This window comes from Gadus chalcogrammus, chromosome 19 (genome assembly GCF_026213295.1).
Source record: "Gadus chalcogrammus isolate NIFS_2021 chromosome 19, NIFS_Gcha_1.0, whole genome shotgun sequence".
In the NCBI taxonomy this organism is placed as follows: domain Eukaryota; kingdom Metazoa; phylum Chordata; class Actinopteri; order Gadiformes; family Gadidae; genus Gadus; species Gadus chalcogrammus.
Window position 1 is genome coordinate 1,152,397 of NC_079430.1, and position 12,625 is coordinate 1,165,021.

Genomic DNA, 12,625 nt, shown 5'->3' on the forward strand with positions numbered 1-12,625 from the left:
AATAGTGCAGTTTCCTGTTTCACCACGTGACGGCACTGCGGACAATCACATGTGTGTGTCATGCGTGTGTACAATTGAATTTGCTTGATTGCCTTCATGGGTACTAAAATGATAATCATTCATAAAGACCTAGCCCAGTATCTCCCAGATCTGTTCATCCACTATTTGTTTATTTTGTTAATTTATTGACTCACGGAAACAAACTATCTAAGCGGTAATTGTAGCTAGCAAACAGATTGCCAAACAGTTAATCTCTATATAAAAATATACTGACCACCAAGCCCTGGGACAATGTTCAGACTGTTCCAGTGACCAGTATGCAGGACTGAAACATGATATACCATGATAACAATACACATTATATGTACACAATACACCATGATAAGGCAAATGGACAGAGCAGGCTGAGAATAGAGCAGGCTTGATGTCCTTACTGCAGACAATGTCTGGCTGCTGCTGCTCCTGAGTTCGGCCCTCAGCTGTCTGGATGATCTGATTTTAAAAAATAATAAAATTTTGAGACAAGGAACTGCTCTAAAAAAAGATGTCTGCAAGGTTGAGACAGTGTTCTATAATTCTCATGAAAAAAGTTTGATAAGCTCTTTCGGTATGTAAGAGACACACATGCACACAAACACACTCACACACACAGAAACACACACACACACTCACACACACAAACATACACACACAGTGTGAGCACTTTTTCTTTTATCAGGAAGAATCACGGTTTCCTACTATTGTTATTACATCCGTGTGTGTATGTTTGTTTGTGTGTATTTCTGTGTGTGTGTGTGTGTGAGAGTGAGAGTGAGAGTGAGAGTGTGTGTGTGTGTGTGTGTGTGTGTGTGTGTGTGTGTGTGTGTGTGTGTGTGTGTGTGTGTGTGTGTGTGTGTGTGTGTCTGTGTGTGTGTGTGTGTGTGTGTGTGTGTGTGCGTGTGTGCGTGTGTGTGTCTGTGTGTTTGTGTGTGTGTGTGTGTGTGCGTGTGTCTGTTCTAGTGCTACAACTTTGTAACGCTGACAACAGTTAAAAATAATTAATATTATTTTAAGAAATAAATGTGCCTCCTGCGTGAGCTGTGCGCTACTGTATTTTGTTATATTTTATAACATCGATCATAATGGTGGTACTTCAGGAGACCAATATTTCCTTTGGTGGTACGCAGTTTAAAAGTTCGAGAACCACTGTCCTAGAGAATATATCAGAGACTGAATCAGAGACTGAACTGATGGTGAAATCAGCCTGTGGAAGGTTCTAAGAGGTTCTACTGAAGCCTCAGGTTCTGTCCTGCTCTACCTTTGTGTTGGTTCTGTGTTGAGGTTATGGCTCTCTTTTAAACAACCTTTGTCAAAGGTACTACTGTGCGGCCTTTAGAGTACAGAACGTGTTCCCCGGTGTTCACCTCCCATCCACTACCTCTCGGTCTCAGCAGAACACGCTCTATGTTTAGCCTTTCTCCTCCGTCTTTGGGGTGAGACGGTGAGTGTTGAGGTGTCCCTTTGCAAGGCATCTCACCCTCACTGCCACTGAACGGCTGGCTGCTCCTTTGCATGGCTGGTGTATGTATGTGTGGATGAATGTGTTTGAATTCGTGCATGAATGCGTGCATGAACGCATGCATGAATGTGTGAAAGAATATGTGTATGAATTTGTGTGTGAATATATGTATGAATTTGTGTGTGAATATCTGTAGGAATTTATGTGTTAATATGTGTATGAATTTGTGGGTGAATAACTGTATGAATGGGTGAGTGTGAGGCAGTAATGGGGTTGGATGCTTCACCCCGGTAGTGGGTGAGGTGTGTCACAGTCTATGGGCCCTATTTTAACTTTGTGGGCGGATCTCTGGCACTGTTGCTATTATACCTGGCGGATAAATGACTCTTGCGCACGACACAAATCTAAAATGGGTTGGTCTGAATAACTGTAGGTGTGTTTTGGGCGTAACATGCAATAAACCATAGGCAAAGAGAACTTAACACATACATGATAAGTGGTCCTGTGGCCGCAACTGTGGGTCTATTCAATGATATGCGGCAATACATTAACAAACATCATTTGTTACCAGTATTGTACATTATCGTTATCGACATGTGTTCATAATATGCATGTGTCCCCCCTTTAATATACATTGCCATGGACTGTTTTATGCGATACAGTCCACGTATTATGGACCGTGTTTAGATTGCGTGTGTTTAAACAGCTAGTTGCACAGTGCACACACCCGCATTCATTCATCATTTTAAACACTCACTCACGGTAAAACTGTGTTTACTCACGATCAAATACTCATCAATCCTAAAAGTGATGGGCTTGTACACGACGTCTGTGCAAAGAAAATATGTGTTAGCTGTAAGGTGTTTGCAGATGCATTGATTTAAACTTATTACAGCTGTATCAGCTGTTCTATCCCAAATAATTTAACCAACGTCATCATTTACATTTACATTTAGCATTTAGCAGACGCTTTTATCCAAAGCGACTTACAAAGTACATTTGTCATAAGAAGTGCAACAATATATCGCTGTCGGTACAGTAAGGATGTTCATAGAACCAAGTGCAAGTACAACAATCGCTAGGCTAACCAATTCCCTGTGTTACAGCAATGATAGCAGCTACTGCAGTTGCTACACAGTTAAAGGGATACTTCACCCATTTAGAACCGGCGTTCTATCATTATAAAATCGCTATTGCAATATAAATAAATATATAAATAAATATCAGTCTAAACCAGTCTCCCCTTGGCCCATTTTTTCTCATCTAATTTTCTCCCGAAATGACGTCAAATGACGCGTTTGACGTCATTTCGGGAGAAACCTCTTGTCCTGCTACAAGGGCCAAGGACTACAACACACTTTTGGTGGCAAATTTTTCCACCAATAAGGAATGAGAGGGGGCGGGAGCTCGCGTACTGAGGGGGAATGAGGGGGACGGGAGACCGACAGGTGGGCGGGGCAGCGAGCGCAATGCACTGTGGTAGTTGGAGGTTTTCTTACTTTGAGCCAGAGAGACCATGAAAACACTCTTTCTGCCTTTTTTCAGGCTAGGATGAACCGATTTCAATTTTTTTTTCACATTTATAATACATTGAATTATTTAATTCATAAAACCTTCATATTCCCACCGGTGAAGTATCTCTTTAAGTACTATAATACAATACAACACAATACAATACAATGTTGCTACACAGTTAAGTACTATAATACAATACAACACAATACAATACAATGTACAATGGTGGCCAGAAGGGGGAGGGTGGCTATGCAGAGTCGAGGTGGACGCTGAACAGGTGAGTCTTGAGCCTTATTCGGAAGATAGTGAGCGACTCTGCGGTCCTGAGAACGGCAGGGAGCTCGTTCCACCACTGAGGTCACAAAACCGAGAAAAGTTGTGACTTTGCTGATCGACCTTTGCTAGCTCTTAGCGATGGCGGTACCAAACGTCCAGCTGAGGTAGTTGAGCGGAGGGATCGAGCTGGGGTGTGTGGCTTTACCAATGCTTGGAGGTAGGCAGGGGCAGTTCCATCGACTGCCTTTTATGGGGGCCTGGCCGTAATTCCGACGCCTCATTGTTCCGACGTCTCAATGGTCCGAAATATTTCCCATTAGATCGACATGCCACTATGCCGACGGTTCAATGTTCCGAAAACTGAACCCATTGGTCCGAAGGTCCGTTTGTCCGACTTTTCAAAAAGGAGGCGCATTAGGCCGACGGTTCAATATGCCGAATAGGCCTACATATAATTAAGCAATAGATCACGCCAGGCTGTGGTATGTGCTCATTATACCACTGTTAAGGGGCGTTGTCCGGCCCCGACGCTTCACAACGGTTACTATTATGGCAAAACGAAAGTCATAGACACACTACATTTAAAAAGAAACCAAGAAAGTCAAAGTAGCCGTTTTATTAAAGAATACAAAAAAGTAGTCCCTCCTGGCTGCCTTCCAAATGCACGACGGTCGCTATGCAACACACTTTAGCGTCCCTCCGAGAGAAGGCTCCACTAGAGCGGTTCGCCGGCTATTTATCCTATGGAGCAGTTCACACGCCGTGTGCCTAAGCTTTCGTTAGTCTCTCCATCGCCTTGCTCACTCCCGGAGTAACAACATTTACACGCTCTCCATCATCCAACATATGTTTTACTTTGTAAATGTTTCTACTTCCAGGCGCGGAGTGATATGCAAACTTTCACAAAATGATCGGGCGTCATAGCAGTTATGTATACGCTCATTATACAACAGTTAGGAACCAATCAGATCGCTGGATTTAGGCCCCCCGTTGTATACAACATAGGCCTACATATCACGTTCACGATGAATATTGGAGAGCAAAGTGACAACGCTTCACTTCATTTCGACAGGGTGTTTCAGCCCCATGGACAGAGAGCGTAGGTCTAATTCTCAACACGGGCACGAACACACACACACACACACACACACACACACACACACACACACACACACACACACACACACACACACACACACACACACACACACACACACACACACACACACACACACTTGACTAAGTACACGGTATGAGGTATAAGTTTGACTAAATCAATCCCAGCAAAATTATTTAGGCTAAAAGCCCACTGTAAACACAGTAAACAACACATATAGGCCCACACACAGCTAATAAAGATAACAATTGTATTTGTTTTACACTCACCGTTTGACTTCTTTACGGGAAAACTATTAGTCCTTGTATAACGTGCGCTTCATAAATTCACCTCTTGTGACCGTTCAAGCCCACAGCAACAGTCTGGCTTGGTGAAGTGCACTGCTGGAACTTAGCCTATCGTCTTTTATTTTTGGTTTCATAATCAAACATGTGGAATTGTGCCTTGGCCTATTCGGCATATTGAAACGTCTGCCTAATGCGCCTCCTTTTTGAAAAGTCGGACAAACGGACCTTCGGACCAATGGGTTCCGTTTTCGGAACATTGAACCGTCGGCATAGTGGCATGTCGATCTAATGGGAAATATTACGGACCATTGAGACGTCGGAACAATGAGGCGTCGGAATTACGGCATGGCACCCTTTTATGCCAGTACCATCGTTTTAAATTTGATGCAAGCTACTACAGGGAGCCAGTGGAGGTCCCGAAAGAGGGGAGTCACATGGGAGTACTTCGGTAGGTTGAACACGAGGCCCGCTGCCGCATTCTGGATGCGCTGCAAGGGTTTAATCGAGAAACCCTAAAACAAGATTTTGTTCTGGAAGGCTGGGATATACTTTGCTTGAGTTTATTATTATTATTATTTGAACGCATGGCATAGCCTACTACACTATTCATTCATGCAGCCCCTATGAAAAAAAAATCCACAATCCACATGCCATTTCTTTGCAGTTTCACAGATATTAACAATCTTTGACATCAGAATATTTCAATTAGGCTAGTTGTTTGCATGTTTGTGCTTTTAATAGCCTGTGTGTGTGTGTGTGTGTGTGTGTGTGTGTGTGTGTGTGTGTGTGTGTGTGTGTGTGTGTGTGTGTGTGTGTGTGTGTGTGTGTGTGTGTGTGTGTGTGTGTGTGTGTGTGTGTTTGTTAAAGCTACTGTTACAGTTCCGACCTGCTTGTTGTGGTTAACTCTTGCCCTTTATTAACCGGAGCTTAAAAGTCTGACGCTTATACCAGACGTATTACATCAAAAGAAATCCAGGTCCAGTGCGGTTTAAAGTTGAAAATTCCAATTGGTTTAATTAGACTAAATGAAAATACTAAACCCAAAAGTTCTTGCAGTTAACTCAACATAAGGATTGCAAAGATAATCAAGGGTTCAGTTTGGTTCTCTGGCACAAGGTCAAAGACTGTGTTTTCCTGCTCAAGCCCTTCCCCCCAGGTAGGGTTGCCATTATATTAGTTTGGCTGAACGGAAGTGGATAGCGTCCATTGCCTAGCGTCGGATTTCACCGCTACTCCCCTTCCGGTTGCTGGCATTTCCCCCGGCACTATTTTGCATGGACACCGCTGCTGCTTCCCGGGCTTAGCCCCACCCTAGACGATTGTGATTGGTTTAAAGAAATAAAAACAGGCCAGCTCAGTTTCCCCACGGATAGACGGCTCGAGGTAGCGTGATTCCAGACCATTGTACTTGTTGTAGTTTGGTCTGGCTTTGCGAGACTACCGTTATATAGATGTCAAGGTCAGCCGCATGGTCCAGCCACTAGAGGGAGATAACTCAGAGAAACACAAAAATACAAAATGAAAGAAACCTTTCTCCTTCTTCATTCTGGCTCCTACACTGCTTAGGCATGTCAAAATACCAACTGCGCTATCCGCTAGGGAATTTAGACGAGGAACACGCCTCTAATTTCGCTGACACACCTTTCAGGGCGCAAGTGGCGCAAGTTTGCTGTGGGGAAAATCAGCTCTACGCCGGGTTCAAACTAGCAACGACCCATGCGTCGGTGTAGAAAGTCAATTGCGCTGGGTGCAAGATAGGGCCCTCTATGTGTCTAAGTGGTCGGAGTGCCTTGACAAAGCACTCCATGTTATGGGTTGTGAGTCAGCGTTGTTACGTTGTGTTCTGGCGGTGTGTTGTTACAGTGTGTTGTTGGGCTGTACCTTCAGGCTGGAGGCCGACATCTTGGCACTGGAGAGCGAGGAGTCCCAGATCTCGGCCAAAGAGCAGGTCCTACGAGAACGTCTGCGAGAGAGCGAGCGATCCATCGAGGACCTGCAGAAGGTATGGCTTGGCCCTCCCGCCGGGGCCTCCACTGGGCTACAGGTTGACCACCGGACCCCCTCCTCAATAACTACATTATAGATTCATTGTAGATACAACATAAATTCACCATTGATTCATTATAGCTTCACTATAGAAGCATTATAGATTGTTTATTATCATAACCTGGTCAGTTCAATGTGGTCAGCAATTTTATTTAATCTTTTTTTTAATTTTAATTATCTCTCTCTCTCTCTCTCTCTCTCTCTCTCTCTCTCTCTCTCTCTCTCTCTCTCTCTCTCTCTCTCTCTCTCTCTCTCTCTCTCTCTCTCTCTTTCGCTCTCTCTCTCAGAGCTTGATGGCACATGATGGAGGTAAGTGAAAACACACACACACACACTGAAACACAAACTCCTATAGTCCTGTTGTGTGTGTTGTTTTGTTTTGTATAAAACTCTCGCTGAAGCAGGACACACACACACATACAAACACACACACACACACACACACACACACACACACACACACACACACACACACACACACACACATACAAACACACACACACACACACACACACACACACACACACACACACACACACACACACACACACACACACACACACACACACACACACACACACACACACAAGCCCTGACTCTGCACACTCCTAATCCCACTATTGAGAAACATCCTATCAGCTTTGTTCTGAATAACACACACACACACACACACACACACACACACACACACACACACACTCACACACACACACACACACACACACACACACACTCACACACACACACACACACAGACAAATACAAACTGACACATACACACATATCTAAAACATACAAAAAGCTATTAAAATTATGCTTACATCTAAGGATTTTCAGTATGCCACAATATATAAGTGTTTTGGAAAGCGTCCAAATGTATTTGTGTGTATGTGGTTGTGCGTGCATTAATTTGCCTGTGTATGAGTGTGGTCGTGTGTGTGTGTGTATGTTTGTATGTGTGTTTTCATGTGTGAGTGTGTGTGTGTGTGTCTGTTTGTGTGTATTTGTTTAGTGTGTATGTGTGTGTTCATGTGTGTGTGTGTGCGTGTGTCTGTGTGTTTGTGTGTGTGTGTGTGTGTATGTGTGCGCGTATTTGTGTGCGCTTGTGTGAATGTGTTCTTGTGTGTATACGTGTATGCGGGGGGTTTATGTGTGTGTGTTTGTGTGTCCCAGAGCCTCTCTGTGGCTCACTGCTCATTATTCTCTGTTTGCGTGCTGCTGGCCAGTGGACTCCAGCAGCTCCCTGTCCACCCAGCTGACCGGCCACAACGCCCCAGGACCGGAGCCCCTGTCCCTGGATACCAAGCCGCGAAGCTTGGCATCCTCTGGAGATCACACAACCACGGCAAGACCTGGTAAGACAGGGGGCAGGAGAAGGGCGGCTCAGAGAGTGAGTAGAGAGTGTGTGTGTGTGTGTGTGTGTGTGTGTGTGTGTGTGTGTGTGTGTGTGTGTGTGTGTGTGTGTGTGTGTGTGTGTGTGTGTGTGTGTGTGTGTGTGTGTCCAGTGAGTCCGGTGTGTGTGTGTGTGTGTGTGTGTGTGTGTGGATGGTGGTTTTGGATCAGAGCCAAGGTGGATTATGAAGGTCTGATACAGGGCACCTGGGGTTGGATCTGTGCAGGCGTGCGTACGCTAGGAGGGGAGAGACATGCAGGAATGGGAGGTATGCTCACGTCCAAAACAAAGCAGTCCTCTGATTAATACAACTTTAACATACTGCTACTGCTTCAGTACTTTTAGTATACTAGTATTAGAGAGCAGTCAATAACCAAGGTAAAGGAACACAAAAATAATACATGCTATTGATTTTAATTAGCTTTTAATTAATTTAAGACAGAAATTAAAAAAACGCCTTAACCTCCAGTTATTAACTTTGCCCAACCACCATTTAATCCTTCAAACCTCAAATGTGCGTGTATTTATGTGTGTATGTTTTGATGTGGGTCTAATTTGTGTGTTTGAAGAGTAATTATGTTTAACTGTAGTTAATATGGATTACATTTAGGACATTTATAATGTCCTAAATGACAACATAACATCCCTCTTATAACGCGCTCATAACCCTCTCAGTGTGTGTTTGTGTGTGTGTGTGTGTGTGTGTGTGTGTGTGTGTGTGTGTGTGTGTGTGTGTGTGTGTGTGTGTGTGTGTGTGTGTGTGTGTGTGTGTGTGTGTGTGTGTGTGTGTGACATTTCTATAAAAACACTGAGGCCCACTCCATACACCCCCTTAATCCCCTCACCCACCCTCCCCCTTAATCACCCCTCCCTCCCATTTGCAGATTAGTTACTCATGTTCTGCATCTCTCTCTCTCTCTCTCTCTCTCTCTCTCTCTCTCTCTCTCTCTCTCTCTCTCTCTCTCTCTCTCTCTCTCTCTCTCTCTCTCTCTCTACACCTACTCTAACCCAACTCAACCACAACCATCCCTATGTTCTTTCTTTCTCCCTTACTTCCATTCTTTTTTCCTTCCTTGTCTTGTTCCCTCCCCACAGCTCTGTTCGCCATGGAGATCAACGTTCAGCACGACCCAGCCACTGGTGAGCAGCGCGTCCTCTCGGCCAATCGTATGAGCCCGCTGGACGCGGCGTTGCGCGGGGTCAAGGTATACGACGATGGCAGGAAGGTGGTGTACGAGGTGGCCTCCTCCTCCGTGACCTCCGCCCCCCCCGCCGACCCCGCGGCGGAGAACGGCTGGAGCTCTGAGCAGGTGGACCGCCTGGTGCAGCGGGCAGTCGGGGGTGGGGCCGGGGGACGGAGCCAGGGCCACGTCACCGTCGTCCCCGCCTACGTTGCCCCCGCCTACGTTGCCCCCGCCTACGTCTCCCCCGCCGACGCCGACGACCTGTCCCCCCCGTCCTGCGCCCCCCCCTCGGTCCCCTCAAGCCCCCCCGCACAGGTGGAACTGCAGCGGGACGCGCGCCTCGGCGTCCCGCCCCCTTCCGTCATCGCCTCCCAGCCCCGCCCCTCCGGTCCCCCCGGCGACCAGGACGAGGCTGGCGACGCCGCCCTCCCCCGGGCCACGGCGGAGCACCCGGTCACCATGGTGTTCATGGGCTACCAGGACGTGGAGGACCTGAGTGAGGGCAGGCGCCTGCTGGGGTTCCAAGGGGGCGTGTCGGCCGAGGTGGTGCTGATAGACGAGGATGACGAGCGCTCTCTTAGGGAGAAGACGGTCACCGACGCCTCCCTGCTGGACGGCACCGCCGCCGACCTGGTGTCCGGGCGGCCCGCTTCCTCCGAGGACGTGGCCAGCAGCCAGCTGTCCTCGGACGCCCCGCCAGCGCCCCCCTCCTCCTCCACCTCCTCCGCCTCACCCCCACCTGGCCTCACGCCCGCCGCAGGTACCGACAAGAGGAAACGCTGCCAGTGCTGCGTCCTCATGTGACCTCCCCCCCCCGCCCCCACCATCGCCTCTCTACAGCTACCCACCATGCACTTCTCTGCTCCGCCTCCTCTCTCTGAGTGTCCAACTCCTTCCTTCTCCTCTGGACTTTGAGTTAGCAACACAAACAAACACACGCACACACAAACACTGAGCTGTGATTCTTGACTGAATTGTGTTTCGAGAATTCTCTCCTTCTCTTCTCTCTCTCCGTTTATCTCTCTTGCCCTCTCTCTTCAAATTCTTTGACCCAAACTGGTCAGGTAGACGAACGCTATTTATAAAAGCAACACTTAACACTTAACACGTAATACAACAACAACAAACTAGCTCTGTGAGACAGTATCTGCCAGAGAGAATCAAGTAAAGCCACTGACAAGCAACTCTCAAGCTAATCAACTGAGAAACCAACTAACCCTTACCTCAAGATAAACCTAGCTAACCCTAACCTCTACAATAATGTAGCTAACCCTAAACCTTACCTCTAGATTAATTTAGCAAACCCTAAACCTAACCTGCAGATTAACCTAGCTAAACCTACCTTGACCTCCAGATGAACCAAGCTAACCCTACCCTAACCTCCGGATGAACCTAGCTAACCCCAAACCTAGCCTCTAGATTAACCTAGCTAACCCCAAACCTCTAAATTAACCTGGCTAACCCTAAACCTAACCTATGGATTAAACTAGCCATACCCATAATTCAGGATGAAACTAGCTAACCCTAAACCTAACCTCTAGATTAACCTAATCCACATGCCTATAATCCAGGATGAACCTAGTTTAATCGTCATCCTAAACTCTCAATCTGTCAACAGGAACACTGACCCTAACCCCCAAACAACCCTAAAATAGTAATAAGTAAGATAGTCTTCTAGAGACGCTTAAGGACAATCACATGATGTATCAAAGCCATCCAGGGTGAGTGGGGTTGATAGGACAATCAAGACCTCTTTGATTTAAATAGTAGATCCCTACAATAGATCCCTACAGTAGATCTCTGCAATAGATATCTAAAGCCGATCTACACAGTCAATCTCTACAGTCGATCTATATAATACATCTTTACAGTATGTATCTTCAATAGATATCCAGTCGATTTCCAGAGTAATCTCTTCAGTAGATTTCTCCAGTAGATGTAGGCCTATAAACCAAATCTCTACAGTGGATCTCCTCAGTAGATAGACAGAGTCTAAAGTTTATCAATACAGAGTAGAAAGAGGGAAAGTATGGGACCTAAACCAGAGGGAAAGTATGGGAACCAAACCATCAGTCACACACACAAACACACACACACATGCTCACATTATAACACCTGTAGTAGCGAGACCTGCAGTACCACACACATTGCCTTGATTTCATACGTGCCTATTAATTATTCCTCATTATTAGTTCATAAAGAGTTTCTTTGAAATTAGTTTTAAACCTTTAGCTCAGTTTGCTATTTTAGTCAGATTTCTTATTTCATTCTTTGGTTTTGAAAGTGAAAGAATAAAACACAAGCTTCTGTTTCCAAAGAAACCATAGTTTTCAGTTTCTTTTAACTTGAGGTTTTAGATCTTTCTCCACCTCTCACCCACTCCCACGCCCTCTCTCCCCTCTCTTCCTCTTTTTCCCGCTCTCTCCCTCTCTTTTCCTCTTGGTCCCGCTCTCCCTCTCTTCCTCTTGGGCTCTCTCTATCATGGTCACTTGTATCTTCCTCTCTCTCTCTCTCTCGCTCTCTCTCTGGCAGATGGCTAATTTCTTCCTGTTGTTTTGGTACTTTCTGAATCCTCAGCCAATAAGAACGTACGGAAAAGCCTTGGTAGCCAAAGAAATCAGTTCAGACCATTACAGACAGTATATGCATATGTATGCTATGAATTTAGCAATTTAGCAACAAGAAATGGCTACCATCTACTAACCAGGTGCCGAAATACAGAATGAATACTCTAAAAACATTATTTATGTTCATCTTGAGTACTATACTGCACTGAACTTTGGTATGCTATTCTAAAAGTAGTTAGAATGGCATGTCACCATATTTGTACTCACACATATTTATTTAGTGTGCCATTAAAACCACCAACGAATCCAAGACAGGCACACCCACACATACACTGCCAGCTGGTTGTACACACTATTGTCTTGCTGTACAACTGACACGGTGCTATACACACATTTTACCTGGATGCCAGGATTTGATTGGCTTGCGTTCTGTACCCATGCAGCCAATGACCATCTACATCCCCACCAGTAACACAGGGCAAGAATGTTGTGGGTTAGCAGTTTTAAGTTGTTCTATTAATGGACGAGAGCCGTACTGAAGACAAGTGCCAAACTGCTTTTAATAGTTTGATGATGATTGAATGATTCACGGTTTCCACCAGAAACACTAGCCCAGTGGGCCAATCATCTCCCTTACTATCTGTCCCGCCCAACCATCCAGACCTGTTGTTAAACGCAGACCCGGCTTCCAGCTATGCTTTAGCCAGATAGTTGGACGCTGTTGTTAGTCAATTTCAGCCGG

General features: G+C 45.8%; 1 protein-coding gene across 4 annotated transcripts in view; it reads left to right on the plus strand.

Annotated features, from left to right (window-relative positions):
* LOC130372601 (A-kinase anchor protein 2-like) overlaps positions 1 to 12,625 on the plus strand; it is a 119,176-nt gene that overhangs the window by 43,232 nt on the left and 63,319 nt on the right. For 3 of the 4 annotated variants that reach the window (XM_056578698.1, XM_056578699.1, XM_056578701.1), the window contains exons 5-9: positions 6,581 to 6,695; positions 7,027 to 7,048; positions 7,966 to 8,094; positions 8,359 to 8,400; positions 9,228 to 10,076. In XM_056578698.1, coding sequence (XP_056434673.1) covers positions 6,581 to 6,695; positions 7,027 to 7,048; positions 7,966 to 8,094; positions 8,359 to 8,400; positions 9,228 to 10,076 — 1,157 coding nt within the window. The remainder of the gene's footprint in view (positions 1 to 6,580; positions 6,696 to 7,026; positions 7,049 to 7,965; positions 8,095 to 8,358; positions 8,401 to 9,227; positions 10,077 to 12,625) is intronic. The other variant, XM_056578700.1, reaches the window with a different exon arrangement.